This window comes from Chlorocebus sabaeus, chromosome 5 (assembly GCF_047675955.1).
Source record: "Chlorocebus sabaeus isolate Y175 chromosome 5, mChlSab1.0.hap1, whole genome shotgun sequence".
NCBI lineage: Eukaryota > Metazoa > Chordata > Mammalia > Primates > Cercopithecidae > Chlorocebus > Chlorocebus sabaeus.
Genome location: NC_132908.1, coordinates 5,455,405 through 5,473,401, shown reverse-complemented (window position 1 = coordinate 5,473,401; position 17,997 = coordinate 5,455,405). Strand labels below are relative to the sequence as shown.

Here is a 17,997-nt window from a genome sequence, read left to right as displayed (position 1 = left end):
ACGTGAATGAGGCACCTGGGATAATCCCTGGCACGTTATAAACCCCCCTCAAACACTTCGTTAGATGCTTCCTTGCTCTGCTGGCTTTTAACAGAGCCCACCTCCCAAACACCCAACTAGTCCTGAAATGACTTGTCCACCTGGGGGATGTGCTGTGAATGAGCACAGGTGCTGGGATGGTACTCCCCATAAAGAAAGAGGACTCCGAGAAGCTCCCAGCAGTGCAAACTGTCTGAAGGCAGCTGCACCTGAGAGAACCCCTCCACCATCTGCTCCATGCTCTCCAAAGCAGCAGCACAGGAGGTGACAGACAGGCCAGAGCTTGCCCGCTCTAGCACCTGCCTCTCAAGAAAACCTCTACTGGTCAGATCCAGCCCTCCCCATCAGGTCCTGCAGAAAGCAGAGTGATTCAGGGTGACCACAGCATGGACAGACACCTACCAAGAACATGGGAAAAGGTATAAACATCTGTTCTCAGTTCCCAGCCCCAGAAGCTACAATAGAGCTAAGCGACAGGGCAGGAAGCCAAGTGAAGAAATAGTGACCTCTGTCCTGAGATGGATCCCATCTCCCAGGATCTCACAACTTCTAACTGTGTTTCTGATAAACCAGCCAATGTCAGCACAGAGAGGATCCAGGTCAAGCAGAAGGTAGCTACTCAGCATAATGTGTTCAGGGTTCATCCAAGTTGTAGAACAGATTGCTGCTTCCTTCCTTTTTATGGCTGTATAATATTCCACTGCATGGCTAGACCACATGTGAGCTATTTCTCCTTTTTGGCTTCCATGAATAATGTCACTGTGAAGTTGTGTGTCCATGTGCTTGTTTGAGTACCTGTTTTCAGCACTTTTGGGTATATATGTAGGAGTGAAATCGCTGGGCCATATGGTAATTCTATGTTTAACTTTTGGAAGAACTGCCAAACTGTTTTCTAAGTAAAAGAAGCCAGACACAAAAGGCCACTTACTATATGATTCCACTTATCTGAAAAATTCGGAATAGGTAAGCCCGCAGAGACAGAATGCAGACTGGTGGTCGTCAGGGGCTGAGGGGAGACGAGAACAAGAGGGGAGACTGCTTAATGGGTACAAGGCTTTACTTTGGCATGATGAAAAAGTCTTGGAAGTAGAGCGAGGTAGTGATTGCCCAACACTGTGAATGTACTAAATGCTTCTAAATTGTTCATTTCAAAACGGCTAATCTTATGTTATGTGAATTTCACCTCAATACAATTTGTTTAAAAAGCAGCTACTCAAATTCTTCTACCCAAAACTGGCAGCCAACAGGAGGAGCCTGGGGAAGGGTGGACAGTAACAGGGGTGGGAGGAGGAACAAGATGGCACAGAGCATGCCCTAATCACCACTCATATGACAGCAAGCATAGATTCCGCCTCCCCACAAAGGCTCCTTGGCCACTTAAACCATCTCCAATCCACTCAAGGGCCAGCCATGCGATCCTCTCCAATCCCATTACACAGGAAATTTACATATGTAATAAAAAGATGCTGTCTTGACACTAATCTTGGGGAAAAAAAATTCTTACATTTGTATTAATTTTCCTTCTCAGGTTTTAATTGAAGAGTGGATACAACAACATGGGGGGAAAAATCTAACTTCATCTATCCAAGGGCCATGTGGCTTCATTAGAAATTACATTAGTTCCTCATTAAGCAACAATAATAACGTAGAGTTGAAATCGATTTAAAAAAATGCATTGCCCCAAGGTATAGATCCGTTTGGTTCAATTATATTCTTACATGGTCAAGCTCTGGCATCTCCAGTGCTAATAAAATTGTGGCATAATGCCAGGATGTGGGGTTTCACTCACCTTCAAAACTCAATGATAAAATATAGGCAAGCACCCTCACCATTTCCAATAAGAAGCTGTTTAACTGCCTGTCCACCCCTCAACCCTGGCAAAAATGACTTCATTTCTGGAGCTCATACTTTACAGACGCCAAGTATGTTTGATCTCATGAGTCTTCCCTGATCAATTAGTAGTGACTGTCTTACTAAGGGATGAACCATGCTGTGGTTGATTACAGATGTCTGCCCCGGGCAATGAAGTTGCAGGGCTGTGATGCAAGACTTTTCTATTGCTTTCATTTCCACCAGACTTCACAGATATCTTAAGTCAGAACAAAATGAGCACTTACCTGATCCTCGACCAGGCTATATGGCAGGGACAGTAGATCCTGCATTAAAAAAGAGAGAGAGAGAGAGAGAAAGAGAAGAAACGTTGAGTTTGCATTGAAACAATTGCTTTTGCTTTGTTTTTCTCTTAGATTTAGAAAAGAATGTTTTATTCATTCATTCTACAAACGTCCACTAAATGCCTAACATGTGTCAGGCTCTGTTGTAGGCTGTGCTTTTGACAACAAACAAGATGACAAATCGCTGCTGTAAGACAGAAGGAAGATGGGGGAGACATGGCAAATAAGGAAGCTAACGAATAACTATTAATAATAAACAAAGAAAAGATCAGAATGCTAATTCCTATGATGATAACAAGATGAATTACAGGGTGGAGAGTGACTGGTGCTACTTTTGACTGGGGGTCAAGGAGCACTGAGGGTGGAATGACAAGAAGACTTCCATATGGAGGGATGGCAGGTCACATGCCCTGGGGCAGGGACAATGGACAAGCTCTCTTAGAGCAGCGCAGAGCAGCCAGAACCATCAAACCGAGTGATGGGAGAGGCAAAGAGATGATGTCAAGGAGGCGGGCAGGGACCAAAGCATATCTAGCCATGCAGGTTGAGATACAGAGTTCGGGTGTTTTTCTAAACAATATGGGAAACCACAGGAATATAGCATTTCTTTCTTAAAACACCCCAGCTCCTGAACTAGGATTCCCAGGTGGCACCCACAGAAACCCTTGCTGCCTCGAGGAAGACCTCACTCTGTGAGTACTCTCTGATTTCAGGGCCCCAGGAGTTGAAATGCCCCCTCCGCCCCCACCAGGACCTGAACTGAGTCAAGCACCTCCGTTGGATCAGAACCCCAACTCCTCCCCTCAACAAATGTAGCCCCCATGGCGTAGATAGACTCACACACATGCTCCCCTTGGTCTCAGAAGGCTGAGTCAGTTCCTTGCACAGTAAGGACCCTGGCTTAGTCAAAACGGCAAAGGCCCATTGCACAGAGACTGTGTGGAACATGAATCTGAGGGCCAGCCTGCCCCAAGCCCAACACATCACTCTTCAAGTCAAGAACACCTTATCTTTCTTTCTCTCTCTGACCTAAGCTTGTGCTTCTGCCATATTCCAGAATTGGACACAACGATTTCCCACTTAAAGTGGGAGAAGATATCATAGCTCCCCTTTTTTCCTGCCAAAAGGTCAGGCCTTTCAGGTTCCCTATGAACTCCACCAGCACCTCCTCTTGCTGCCCAGCCAAGGAAATTGCCACAACACCAACTGGTCCCATCAAGGGCTCCAGACCCAACAAGGTGTCCCTGGGAGTTTACCCACTGCAGCACCATGGACAGAGACCAGACGCAGCTCTGCGGCCCAAGGTCTTGGACACAGGAGACCTGGCCATTCTGGAGAAAGCCACATTCAACCCTTGCTGTCCACCAGACTCCACTTGCTGAGTCTCAAATTCCTCAGCCTACTTCATAGGGTGGGGATTCAATGATGCCACGCAAGCCTGGTCCATGGAAAAACATTCAGGGAAGGCCTGAGTGTTAACAGCGATTATTGGTATGTATGTTATAGTTCTTATATGAGCCCAGGACCATGAAATTAACAATGAACATGGGCTAGGGTGAGTCAGCTCCATCTCAGCTGCATGAAGAGGAGTCCTGGGGGACATGACTTTGACCTACAGTCACAGTTTGGAAACAGGTAATCCACAGAGTAGATGCTGGATGTGCACCTGGAGAATGAGCTGTTTCTCCCAGCCCTGTTCAAAGGCTGTGTTTTAAGCTGAATCGCACCCCCGCCACCACAAAACTCCTATGGACAGAGGCCAGATGAAGTCCAGCGACCCCCAACCCTAGGACCTCGGAATGTAACTGACTTGCAGACAGAACCTTTCAAGAGGGGATTAAGTGAAAATCAGGCTGTTAGGCTGGGCCCTGATCCAGTCTGACTGCTGTCTTCATAAGAAGATGAAATTTGGATGCACAAAGAGGTGTCAGGGATGGAGGAGCAGAGAAGAAAGGCCAGGTGAGGATGCACAAAGGAGGTGGCTGCCTACAAGGCAAGGAGAGGGGCCTCAGAAGAAACCAATCCTGTGACACCTTGGTCTTGGACTTCCGGACTCCAGAACCAAGAGAAATAAATTTGCTGTTTAAGCCCCACTCCATCTATATTACTTTGTTATGGCAGCCTGAGCAAACACACGCACACCCAGGCAGATGTGGCTTTTCTCTCCCCTCCGCAAGGTGCAAAGGAGATGCTCTGTGGTTCTCAAGGTCCTCTCCTCCCAGTCTCCAGACCCCTGTGCCAGCTCAGGTGGGTCTCTGCCCTCAAGCTCCTAAAGGAGGTACCTGCGGACCAGGGTCTGCACACAGGGCCTGAACAGATACAGACCTTCCTCCTGGACTCCTAGAGCCACGCCCTGTGCCTCCCCAGCCCCTCCTCCATCCATCATGCCTCCCCTTCACAATCTCCAAGCCCTCCTTCTCTATTGCCTCCTTTCTTGGGACTCAGAAACACGCCCAAAGCTCACCACATTATCAACTGTACAGCTCTGTTTTCTTTGCTTCTCGCCATCCACCCTCCAGAGCTGGGCTGAATGCTGGAGACATGATGGGGCACAAACGGAGGAGGCCCCTCGGGGCGTCCACGGTCTGGGAAGAACACTGTGCTGGGAGAGCTGCAAAAACTCCACATAAAGCTACAGCTCTGAAGGAGAAGGAGATGAGGCAAGGACCCTTGGTTCCCTGTCATCTACTCCTCAGTGCCTGGGTTCCCTGCCCACCCAGACAGCTTCCTCCACAACTAGAATGCTCTGCAGTGGCTCTCCCTTCTTCAAGCGCTGTCATGTCCCCTCTCTGACATCTTTTCCTGAGGCGTTTCCTCCTTTCTCTATGCCTGTCCCAGGAATGCAAACATCCCCTAGGGTCTGCCCTTTGCCCTCCCGGAGAATCATCTACCACGGCATCTGGACCCCGATGTCTACCTCACTGGGGACCCCTGACTGTGCAGGTCTAGCCCCAACTGCTCTCCTGAGTACCAGACTCAACAGACCATCCTCTTGGCCTCTCCACATGGGTGTCCCAGGGACATATCAACTCCACACAGCTCAAGCCAAGCTCTCCTCTCTCCCCAACTGTGCCTCCTTCCCCTCCTGGCACCCAGAAGGCATCCCTGTTTTCCCAGCCCATTGAGCCTAAAGGCCTGGCACCTCCTGATTCCTTCCTCCTGCTGGTCCATCACGGGGCTGTTGATCCGTTGCAGCTGTGCACAGCATGATGTTCCCAGGCCTGGTTATGGCAATGGGAGGCTCTTCAAAGGTTGCCGGACACATCTCTTTGTGCTGCTGAATACAATTTGGCTGAAAGCAAATTTGTTCGAAATAGACCTCCTACAGTGGTTGCATTTCTGGGTATTGTAATCTTGCTGTTGCCATGAAGTGGATTTTTTTTATTACTCTTTTTTTTTTTTTTTTTTTTTTTTTGAGACAGAGTCTTACTCTGTCACCCAGGTTGGAGTGCAGCGGTGCAATCTTGACTCACTGCAACCTCCATCTCCTGGGTTCAAGCGATTCTCCTGCCTCAGCCTCCCGAATGTAGCTGGGATTACAGTTGTGTGTCACCACGCCTGGCTAATTTTTGTATTTTTAGTGGAGAGAGGGTTTCACCATGTTGGCCAGACTCATCTCAAACTCCTGACCTCAGGTGATCTGCCTGCCTCGGCCTTCGAAAGTGCTGGAATTACAGGCGGGAGCCACCACATCCGGCCACCATGAAGTGGTTTAAAACACTTTTTATGCATCTTTAAACACTTGGATCCGTTTATTTCCCTGTATTATTTTCATTTTATTTTTTCATTTAGAAACTCAAAACCTAGTATTGCTAAGCTCAATGGTAACTAACGGCAGACAGAGGAGAGTAAAGAGCTCAGCTTCATAGAACAGTCCCTCGAAAAGCAACGCACTTCATGCCACTGTGCTGCCCTGCGAAAATCCACTTTCAGTATGTGTGATCCCAGAAAAGGAAGGTGTCAGTTGGATATATAAAAAACAAAATCTATGTTATGTTCCCAACCACTCCTCTTTGAATTTTATATAAAGGAAGAGAAAATTCCCTACTGCCCTCCAAACTCATCCCTGGAAGTACAACCAGGGATGCAGATGCAAGGTTGACGTGTATTCTTCTAACCAGTTTCCTAAGAACGCAAAAATATATCTATCTATCATCTATGTATATACACACACAAAAAAATACTTTCATTTTTACAAAATGGACCAAAGCTTAGGTGTTGTTCTGCACACTTTCTTTTTATAAATGTATCAGTTGAGTATGAACTCCTTTCCCACACAAATCATGGATAACTGGGTTTCTTAACTTCAGCAACACTGAAAATCCAGGCCAGATTATTCTTTGTCGTGAGGCTCATCCCATGCCTGTAGGAGGTTTAGCAGCCCCCTAACCCTTACCCACTGAATGCCACTCTTACATCTCCTCCTCCAATTATAACAACCAAAAAGGTCTCCAGAAGAGGCCAAATGTCCCCAGGGGACCACAGTCCAGAGCCTCTGGTGTGGAGACACCTATTCGTTCTTTCCTAACAGCTGCGAAGAATTCCATGCCGTGGATGCATCATGATGTATTTATTTCCCTACTGATCAGCATCCAAAATTCTTCTATCTTTAGGAATCTGGTAGTTGAAAAATATCACAATGTACAAAATAAAGGGTCACTTTATACTCCTGGTAAAACCTGAGTTACTGTGTATCCTGCTTGTTTAAAACACACAGGTGCTCCACGTGCATTAGAAACTCGCTGCGTTTCTTTTATGCTTGCTCGTGGGATGTAGGCAAGGACAACATTCCATCTTTTGTTGAAAAGACGTGGGTAATCTTCAGCGCCAGTGATAGTGTGAGGAGCTGGCACCCTCCTACACCACGGGTGGGAGTGGAAATTGGTGCCACCTTTCTGGTGGGCAACCAGGCAAAATAGATCAAGAGCCGTCTGCCCTGTCTAGCTATGTATTTTTTGTTCAGTAAAATTGGGTAGATAGCTACCCGTTGTCCCTTCCCTTCTCTTTAGACTGGATGATCTCAGTGAAGCTAGACGGCTCTCACAGATAAATGCCTGGCCCTTCTCAGAAAGACAATTAATGAGCTCAGAGACTGCTTAAACTGAGATGAAATGTGAGATTAACAGACACAGGGCCATCCATCCACCCTGCCAGCAGGCTATCTCCTCCTCTCCACACTGTTTCATTAGGTTCTGCCAAGGAAACCCACCAAATGCACCGTGGCCACCAGGTCTATTTTTGAGATAATTACAAGGCTCGGGCTCGAATCCACTTACAGGCAGAAATATGGGACAGGCAAGGATTAAGGCCGACTCTGCCCCTTTTTCCTCAGCTGAAAATGTCCCAAAAGGCTTTAAAGGGAAGAAAAAACTGCATGAAACTTTCATCAGAGCCTGGTTGGTTGCAGCCGCAAGGCCCAAAGTTTTAGTTCTGAACAGTGCCCAGCACAATAATGAGGTGCCTGCCCTCCCTGCCAGCCTGCTGGTTTCCTCAGCCACCCCCTCTGCTCTGCAAGTCTGGAAATGAGTGCCTCGAGGGGAAAGGAGGTGTGGGAAACACTAGGAGAGGCAGAGGCTGCAGAGTGTAGGGCAGATCATCGAGCCTCTAATTGCATTCTTGAATTAACAAACCAATGAACTCTGCACAAGTTCAGATGTTACCACTCTATGCACCACTATTAGAGATGCAGCCGTTCTCTGCTGGTATAACCTTGCAAATGGCAAGACCACGACGGGGTTCAGTCACCTTGGGAGCTGGCTTTCTCTTTTCCTATCCAGTCTGCAATCTCACAGAAGGCACACCAAGAATGCAAAACTGCAGGAGCCCCCCGGAAATGACGGGTCCCCCACCCCGGTAGAGAAAATGAGAAAGGAAGTATTTCTGCAGACATTCCTTCCCTTGTCATCCGTTTCGTGAGCAGAATTACAACCTTGACGTCTGAGCACATCTCTACACCCCCCTGCTCCTGATGACAAGTGACAATATTTGTAATCGCTACTACGCAAGGCCAAAACAGTGCAAGCCAGGTCATGTGCTCTGCTCCTGCGGTGGGATTAGGACTCAGATTTATCTTTGTGCTTTTCCTTTGTGCCTTCCTCGAATATGAATCTTCATCACACAGAGGCATCTTCCTCGCCTCAGGGAAGATTAGGATTACTTTAGGAGGAATGAAAAGACAAGGAAACAGAGTTTAGTCCTTTTGATGTCTAAAGGAAGCTGTAGAACCAATGCCTACAGAACATTCCTCACCCTTCACTGAAGAGCATGTCGCTCTGGCAAGGAGCACTGTCAGCTGAGTCCTCATCACCATCTGGGAAGAGTCCTTCACCACCAGCAGCTGCCCAAGGACTGGGGGTGGCACAGAAGGGTTTCTTCTGGGCCCTGAGCCTCTGCAGGACCCCAACAAAACTTATCTATGTGTCCCCCTTTTCAATGGTGCCCTCTCCTTATTCAAAGGAAATTTACAAATCCCTTAAAAGATGAGGGAGGTGCAATGGTGTAGATGAGATAATGGCAAACTCCACCCCATTACACAGGAATTAAAATGTCTAGTCCTTAAATAAGACCACATTACTATTCCTGCTTTGACAATCATGAAAACAGAGACGTAAAGGTCTGAGGGCTGCAAAAGTCAGTGAGCTGGGATTCAAACCTTCTCTGTCTGATTCTGGTTCCAAGACCCCTCTTGTCCACTGAGTCTGTCATATACATGAGGATCTCATTTGGCATTGTGCAGAAATAAGGACTCACTCAATCTCAGTAGCTTCCAAGTGACTCACAAAAGCAACACTCAGAAAATGACCTGAAAACCACTAAGTGCTAACATGAGATGCTGACCCACAACAGGAATCCAGAGAAGAAAAGGCAGTGAAGGAGTCGGGGAACGTTTGTGGAGTTCCTCCTAGTTGGAGTTATGAGCAGAACTTGGATAACTGAAGAAGACGCAGGTATGAATGAAGATTCAGACACAGGCATGGCTGGGGACCCTTTGCAGAGGGCAGAGAGAGCTGGAGAGAAGAGGATAGAGTATGGCGGGTCCAAGCCTCCATACAAACGACCCTGTACTGTGCACCCTCATTACCCCTTGATGGATAAAACATGCTGACTTTATGCTCCTAGCTCCTCACCTCTCTCCCCATCCAGAGACTGATCATTGACTTTTAGGAAACAGAATCAGACAAAACTGGAAAACTAAACATGGAAGTGTAGGAAGGAGGCCATGGAATATCTTTGCAGCTGAGAATAAATCAAGCTTTGTCATAAAGAACTGGGAGTGGGGACACAGAGAGGCAGTGAAGATGAAGGTGTTGGTGGAAGGGATGAGAGGAGAGAGACTCGAGAAATATTTTGGAGCTGTTAATCTCCCATTTCATCTCAGTGTAAGCAGTCTCTGAGTGTATGCGGATGCGTGTGTGTGCATGCGTGTGTGTGCATGCATGTGTATATGTGTGCTAGGAGTCGGGGATGAAGGGCTAAGAACATGACCTCTCACCTCCCGACTTGCTTTTTTGGTGAAGGACGAGTCTTCTTATTAAGCTGAAAAAGATTTGTTGCGGGGGGAGGAAAAATTGGGGGGTCGTAAGAAAGTGCTGCACAGACATGAGACAAGCGGACATGTGGCATTTGAGATGGCCTTGAGACATCCATTTAGAGTGGTCAGGCGGCTGGACACATGAGCCTGGGATTCAGAGAGGAGGTCTAAATGGAAGCATGAATCTGGGGACATGAGAGGCCTTGCCAGGAAGTTTAGCAAAGTGCTAAGGGTCTTTTCTCTGTGTCAAAATCCACATGGCGTCCCACACAACCCACCACACTACATGGGATGCAGTCAAGCCTGAAGACCCATCTGAATAGGCGAGCTGGAGCTGTATCTGAGATGCAGATGGGATGAGGAGCAGCTGAGCGGAGATTAGGGTGAGGCCCTAAGCACAGGGGACAAGGGTCATATCTGGCTTACATGCCAATGCACGTCCACATGTGGAGATCATATGACATTACTGCCTAGAATGTGGGAACTCCATCACTAAGAAAAGAGAATGTTCACCAGAGACTCTGAGAAAGTCATCAAGAGGCCAGGGCATGGTAAGCAACAAGGAAGCAGAGATCTCCCCTAAGGGAGCACCTGCCCTGGCTTTTCAGAGACATGGGATATGGAACATCACATGGGCCAAGAGTGGTACAGAGATGGAAGCATCTTGATAGAGGAGAAAAGAGCCTGGAAGAGTTGAAGCCAGGTGCTCTTGGCTTCTGCCATGAGACTATGAGATCCATTAGCAGAGGGATCATATCTGCCTTGTTCTCCACTACATCCCCAGACTTGGCCATTCCTGGTACCCATCAGGAACTCAGTAAGAACCAGTAATACGGATGGGTGAATGGATGGATGGGTGGATGGATGGATGGATGCAAGAAGGCAGGGATGAATAGGTTTAAGTCTTGTTATATTCTTCTGTTGTTAGGAATATAGATAGCCAAAACTTAAAATTCCTTAAAACCCAGTTGTCTATTTGGATTCATGGCAATGTGGAAGCACTTCCTTCAAGAGCAGGAGAGGGTCACAGTTAAGAGTGTGAGTCATGCCGGCTGGGATGGCCCAGCCTAGGCTGTGAGGCCTTGCCTAACCTTTGAGACTCAGTTTTCGCCTATGTAAGGCAAAATAAAACTGCACCTGTTTCATTTATCTCTAATGAGAATTAAATGAGATAATCCATGCAAATTGCATAGCACAATATATGGCAAATAATAAGTGCACAATACATTATATAGCTTCCCACTTCTCTTTTCTTCTCATCCCTCAAACATCAACTCTCACGGTGCTATGGTGCCCTTCCAGCTACACCACCCATCCACAGACCCTCAACCCCCTTCCTTCCCATTGTTTTTTTTCTTATTCCCATGAGCTCTAATAAATCATCGATTCATCAATGACACAGAAAATGACTACATGCAGCACATGCTGGGCTGATTGTGCTAAAGCCATCATAATCCAACTCCAAAGCAAAGAGCATCTAGTACTTAATTTTTAAAATGTAATATATATTTAATGCAACATTAATATTTAATTCACTTAATGCAATATTTAATTTGATATCCAATGCAAATAAAAATAGTAAACAGATTAATGATTAACACAACTGATCTCCTATTCTGTTCTTAAAGCATTTTTCTGCCCAGAAGACAATTTTCTACCCCCCAGAAAGCAAAGAGGGGAGGCTATTCAAGTTGGTTCTTGTAAGTGGGTGAGAGTTCTCATCTTGTGAGTGGGCTTGGCCAAGAAATGGCAGCCATGGATTTCATTTATTCATATAGTTAACGAGGGCATGTTATGTGCAGGGCACAAGGCTGAAATCTGCTGGGAAGAAAGAAGGAACCCTACTCTCACAGAGCTCATGGTCCAATGGAAAGAAAGACAAAATTCTGTGACAACTAAATTAAGTACCAGGAAGGGAATCCACACGGATAGTCACACTGGGCACCAGCAGGGCACCTAACCCAATTACAGGGGTGGGCGCATGGTCCAGGAAGGCTTCTTGGAGAAAGCAGGATCTGCACTAAGACAACTTAAGAAAGAGGAGGCAGGGTGCTCCATGCAAAGGGAAGAGTTAACTCAAAGGCTGCTATGGAACTGAATGCCTGTGTGGCCCCAAAATTCCTAAGTTAGAGCCCTAATCCTCAATGTGATGGTCTTCAGAAGTGGGTCCACTGGGAGGTGATCAGCTCATGAAAGTGGAACTCTCATGAATGGGATTAGTGCTCTTATAAGAAGAGATGGATGGGCTGGGTGCAGGGGCTCACGCCTGTAATCCCAGCACTTTGAGAGGCCGAGGCGGGTGGATCACCTGAGGTCAGAAGTTCGAGACCAGCCTGGCCAACATGGTGAAACCCCATCTCTACTAAAAATATAAAAACTATCCAGGTGTAGTGGTACACGCCTGTAGTCCCAGCTACTTGGGAAGCTGAGGCAGGAGGATCTTGAACCCGGGAAGTGGAGGTTGCAATGAGCCGAGATCATGTCACTGCACTCCAGCCTGAGTGGCAAAATCAGACTCTGTCTCAATAAATAAGTAAATAAATAAATAAATAAAGAGACAGATGATCTCTCTCCCCACCATGTGAGGACACAGTGAGAAGACAGCCATCCACAAACCAGGAAGCAAGCTCTCCCTGGGAACCAAACCAGCCAGCACCTCAATCTTGGACTTCCCAGCCTTTAGAACTGTGTGAAATAAACTTTTGTTGTTTAAGCCACTCCATCCATATTTGTTATACCAGCCCAAGTGGACTAAGATAAAGGCCTAGAGGTGGAATGTGCTAGAGATAAGAAAAGTTTAAAATGGCTGGAGAAGAGAAGTGGGGAGTGGCTTGAGGCGAGGCTGGGTCTCAGGAGCCACGTGAAGGGGTTTAGATGTTATTGCAAGGTGGATGAGATTCAAGCATTGGAATTACATGACCAGGGCTGCCCTTCACAGGGGCCATCCTAGCTGGAAGACAGTTCCCCAGCTAACGGCTATTAAAGAAATCAAGAGAAGAGACATATCCAAGGGAATGGGAAGAAAATGGGCAGATTCAAGAAATATTTCATACACCGAATTGACAGGTCTTAGTGACTGTGTGTGGCAGGTGAGAAAAAGGAACAAAGCAAGGATGAAGTGTAGGTCTTTAAAATGAACACCTGGGTGGGTATATTAAATAAGGAGTATCAATCAGCAATGTGATTGCTATCATGACCATCATCATCATCACCATCGACCCATCACTTACCCTCAGGGACTACACCGAATGATTCTATTTCCACAATACAACCTTCAAATGAAAGTAACCCATGGGAGATGGAAAACATGATGATAGACAAGGTGAGTTTCACTTTTTTTCACCCTACATGAGTCAAAAAACCCAACACAACCTTGAAATAAATATCCAACATTTGAGGATTGGTTAAATGAAGTACAGCATATTCATATCATTGAATATTATGCAATCTGTGGAAATTGACATTTCAACGTTATATCTAATGGCATGGAGAAATGGGCTTAAGGTACTGTAAGTTTTTTTGAGTAGAGATAGAATAAGCTCACGTTAAGCAAGTTTATTTTTTAAAACAATGATATATGCCATAATATTATCATTAGTTGTCTTTTATTTCTTCTTGTACATTTTTCTCTATTTTCCAATTTTTTCACAACGCACACATATTACTTTGGTATTCTCAACATGAAACTCAAGAAAAATCATGAGACTTAATTTACTAAAAACAATGCCTGATAAAAACACTGGAAGCCTTAGGTTAATTCTATGAATTGCCACCCCAACATGAAGGATATAGTCAAAGGCTAGTTATGCTCCAACACCAATCACCTTTATTTCAAGGATTTCTTTCTTGAAACCAGGGTTCTCTAGCCAAGCACCCTTCACCCTGCATTTCACTTCTTGGTCAGTATTGTGTCCATGCTGTCATCTTTCTATCATCCCATTAGGAGAATGAGCAAAGAGAAAGAAAGTGACCACTGAAGGGCTGCCTATGGTGCTGAAAATCAGATGCATGGAGAATAAAAAGGGAAATAATGGGTCTGTGTGGGAGAAGGGAATCCAGATGAGTAAAACATCATAGAAACCTAAGGGAGAAAAAAGAAGTACTGAAAAGGTATCTGGTTACCTTAGGTAAGAATGAAAGAAACAATCTCAAATATTCTCCAAGGCCTTCTTGGGGTGGTTTTGAAAACTCGACACTAAATGATTTGATACCCCTCCTATCAAGAGGTGGGCTGATGTACCCTCCCTTGAATCTGGGAGGGCTCAGGACTGCTTCAACCAGCATAGTATGGCACAAGTGATACTAACCGGCTTCTGAAGCCAGATCATAAAAGGCCATGTATCTGCCTTGGTCTCTGGGGAAATTCATTCTCTGGGCACTCCCTCTTGGAAATAAGTCATTGTGTTATGGGGAGCTCAAGTGATACAGAAAGGCCATGTGAAGGCACTCTGGTCAGTAACCCCAGCTGGGCCTAGTCTTCAAGTCATCTCAGATGAGGCTCAAGACATTGTAGAGTCGAGTCAAGTCATTCTGATTGTGGCCTGTTTTATCAGTCGAGGTACTTCAGAGGAAAAGAACCAATAAGAGAGAGAGTTTAAGGAATTGGTTTACATGATTATGGAGGCTGCTAAACCCTAAATCTGCAAGGTGAATAATCAAATAGAGACCCAGGTAGAATAGATGCCATAGTTCAAGTCCAAGGGCCACCTACTGCAGCATTCCCTCTTGTTCCGAGGAGGTCAATCTTTTCTTCTATTCATGCCTTCAACTGATTGGATACAGCCCACCCACATTATAGAGGGCAATTTGCTTTACTTAACACCCACCAATTTCAATATTAATGCCTTAGATAAAAACACCCTCACAGAATAATATGTAACCACATATCTAGGCACTGTGATCCAACCAAGTTGATAAATATTAATTAAATTAACCTTCACACCTATCCAAACTTCTGACCCACAGATTCTAAGAGTTTAATCGGACAGTTGTTGTTTTATGGCTCTAAGTTTAGGGTGGTTTGCTATACAGCAATGCTACATTAGAATACCTCTTGACAGAGACTCCTCCCACCAAAGGGAAGTCTGAAGGACTTTGGCCAGGCATCTCTGTAATGGGGAGGCTGGAAGTGCCGGTTCTCTCAGTGAGAAACTGCATTTTACCTTGAGTCAGCAAGAAGAAGAAATAAAATCCAAGCTTCAAATAAAACCCGAACTCCTCATACAGGTTTGCACAATTTGGCCTCAGCCACCTCTCTGGCCTCATCTTCTACGACTCTCCTTTTCCCTCCCTCTCTTCGGTCGCCCTTCCTGGAACATACCAACCTCTTTAGATTCCTTTTGCCTAGAATGTTTTTCCCCATCTTTCTCGTACTTGAGAACTAAGCTTAAGTATTCCCTTCCCCCACCACCCTAACAAAATCTCCCAGTGGGCAAAGGAATAACAAAACCCTTTCTCTTTTTTTTTTTTTTTTTTTTTTTTTTTTGAGACGGAGTCTCGCTCGGTCACCCAGGCTGGAGTGCAGTGGCCGGATCTCAGCTCACTGCAAGCTCTGCCTCCCGGGTTTACGCCATTCTCCTGCCTCAGCCTCCCGAGTAGCTGGGACTACAGGCGCCCGCCACCTCACCTGGCTAGTTGTTTGTATTTTTTAGTAGAGATGGGATTTCACCGTGTTAGCCAGGATGGTCTCGATCTCCTGACCTCGTGATCCACCCATCTCGGCCTCCCAAAGTGCTGGGATTACAGGCTTGAGCCACCACGCCCAGCCAACCCTTTCTCTTTCTGCATGAGAAATTACCCTTCAGCTAACTTCCTAGCACTGTCACCTTCATATCTAATTAGGCAGGATATCAATTATATTATTAGGCAACACTGCTTGGAGTAAAGCTGATCTCTTACTGGTGTTTTGCACCTGGTCTGGGAAGAAGTACAAATGAATGATAAGTACCTAAAGGGGTGCTGTGCTTTGGACACCATTACTCATAACAGGATGCTACTTACAGGGATTCTGAGAGCTCTGCCCATGGTGTATTAAGAGGATATATTGACTCCTATGATGCATGTAGCTTCTAAGCCAAGGCAGAATGACACCTGCCCCATGTGGGATCATCTCCTTATACCAGAGCATGCATTACTGAGGAAGAGGGGTGCCTGGTGCTTCCCTAGTGCTGGGCTAGGTGTCCTATCCTCTACCCCGCTAGAGTATGTGATGCCAAGAGTGTGCCATGGCATTCTTGTGAGTCTGAATGTTTAGTTGAATCTAAGATCCTTCATGCACTTCCCTACTCCCATCAATCCCTCTCATATTACCCTGAATTTTCTTCCTGGAACCCTTCACACTTAGTTATTGATTATCTGTATATTAACAGTCTGTTCCCTAGCCTATGACCTTGAGGCAGTCAAGGACCATGTCTGTTTTGTTCCTCACTATAAACTCAGCTCTTAGTCTAGTGCTGGGACACAGTAGGAGCTTGATAAATATTGGACAGATGGAGAGAGAGAAAGGAGGAAGGTAGGGATAGACTGATTGATTGACTGATCAATCAATTGAAAAGATTAGAGGAGGGAATTGCTAGAAAGTTGCAAGGGACAAAGTAAGAGAGGTAAACAAAGTCCCAATTGCAGGAGGACATGCTGAAATGCCCAGGAGCAATGAATCACCCTAAGTGCCTTGAAGACATGCTGAGACACTTCAATTAAAAAAATCAAGGTTTGTCTGAGCGTGGTGGCTCACATCTGTAATTTCAGCACTTCGGGAGGCTGAGGCGGGTGGACCGCAAGGTCAGGAATTCCAGACCAGCCTGGCCAAACCCTGTCCATACTAAAAATACAAAAATTAGCCGGGTGTGGTGGTGCACGCCTGTAATCCCAGCTATTCAGGAGGCTGAGGTGGGAGAATGGCTTGAACCTAGGAGGCGGAGGTTGTAGTGAGGCAAGACCACGCCATTGCACTCCAGCCTGGGTGACAGAGTGAAACTCCGTCTCAAAAAAAAAAAAAAAAAGACAAGGTTTATGGTTTCCATTTCAGAGGGGGGAGGGATAGCATTAGGAGATATACCTAATGTAAATGACGAGTTAATAGGTGCAGCACACCAACATGGCACATGTATACACATGTAACAAACCTGCACGTTGTGCACATGTACCCTAGAACTTAAAGTATAACAAAAGAAAGAAAGAGAGAAAGAGAGAAAGAAAAGAAAGAAAGAAAGAAAGAAAGAAAGAAAGAAAGAAAGAAAGAAAGAAAGAATTAAGAAAGAAAGAAAGAAAGAAAGAAAGAAAGAAAGAAAGAAAGAAAGAAAGAAAGAAAGAAAGAAAGAAAGGAAAGGAAAGGAAGGAAGGAAGGAAGGAAGGAAGGAAGGAAGGAAGGAAGGAAGGAAGGAAGGAAGGAAGGAAGGAAGGAAGGAAGGAAGGAAGAAGGAAGGAAGGAAGGAAGGAAGGAAGGAAGGTCGGTCACTGGGTAGCAGTGTGGATGAGGGACAGGTAAGGCAGTGCAGGTGACAGGCAGAGGAACAAATGGGAATTGCTGAAATGGGTGCTAACAGTCCTGGAGAAAGCCAGTGGGAATGAGAGGAGAAACCAGTCTCAAGAAATGTTTAAGAAGTAAAATCTGTAGTATCCGGTGACAATCAGATGTAAGATAGAAAAAAGGGATGAATCAGGCTGGGTGTGGTAGCTCACCCCTGTAATCACAGCACTTTGGGAGGCAGAGGCAGGTGGATCACTTGAGGCCAGGAGTTTGAAACCAGCCTGGCCATGGCCAACATGGCAAAACCTTATCTCTGCTGAAAATACAAAAATTAGCTGGGTGTGGTGGTGCACGCCTGTAAACCCAGCTACTTGGGAAGCTGAGGTGGGAGGATCGTTTGAACCTGAGAGAGGGAGGTTGCAGTGAGCTGAGATCATGCCACTGCACTCCAGTCTGGGTGACAGAGCAAGACTCTGTCTCAAGAAAAAAGAGAGAGAGAGTGATGAATCAGAATCAGGAATTAAGACTTGGGGGGCGTGAGGCCGGGCGCGGTGGCTCAAGCCTGTAATCCAGCACTTTGGGAGGCCGAGACGGGCGGATCACGAGGTCAGGAGATCGAGACCATCCTGGCTAACACGGTGAAACCCCGTCTCTACTAAAAATACAAAAAAAACCTAGCCGGGTGAGGTGGCAGGCACCTGTAGTCCCAGCTACTCGGGAGGCTGAGGCAGGAGAATGGCGTAAACCTGGGAGGCGGAGCTTGCAGTGAGCTGAGATCCGGCCAC

General features: G+C 46.1%; 1 protein-coding gene across 3 annotated transcripts in view; it reads right to left on the bottom strand.

The window, feature by feature from the left end:
• RBFOX1 (RNA binding fox-1 homolog 1) overlaps positions 1-17,997 on the bottom strand; it is a 2,485,439-nt gene that overhangs the window by 2,240,491 nt on the left and 226,951 nt on the right. For all 3 annotated transcript variants that reach the window (XM_073015143.1, XM_073015144.1, XM_037989528.2), the window contains exon 2: positions 2,157-2,195. In XM_073015143.1, coding sequence (XP_072871244.1) covers positions 2,157-2,195 — 39 coding nt within the window. The remainder of the gene's footprint in view (positions 1-2,156; positions 2,196-17,997) is intronic.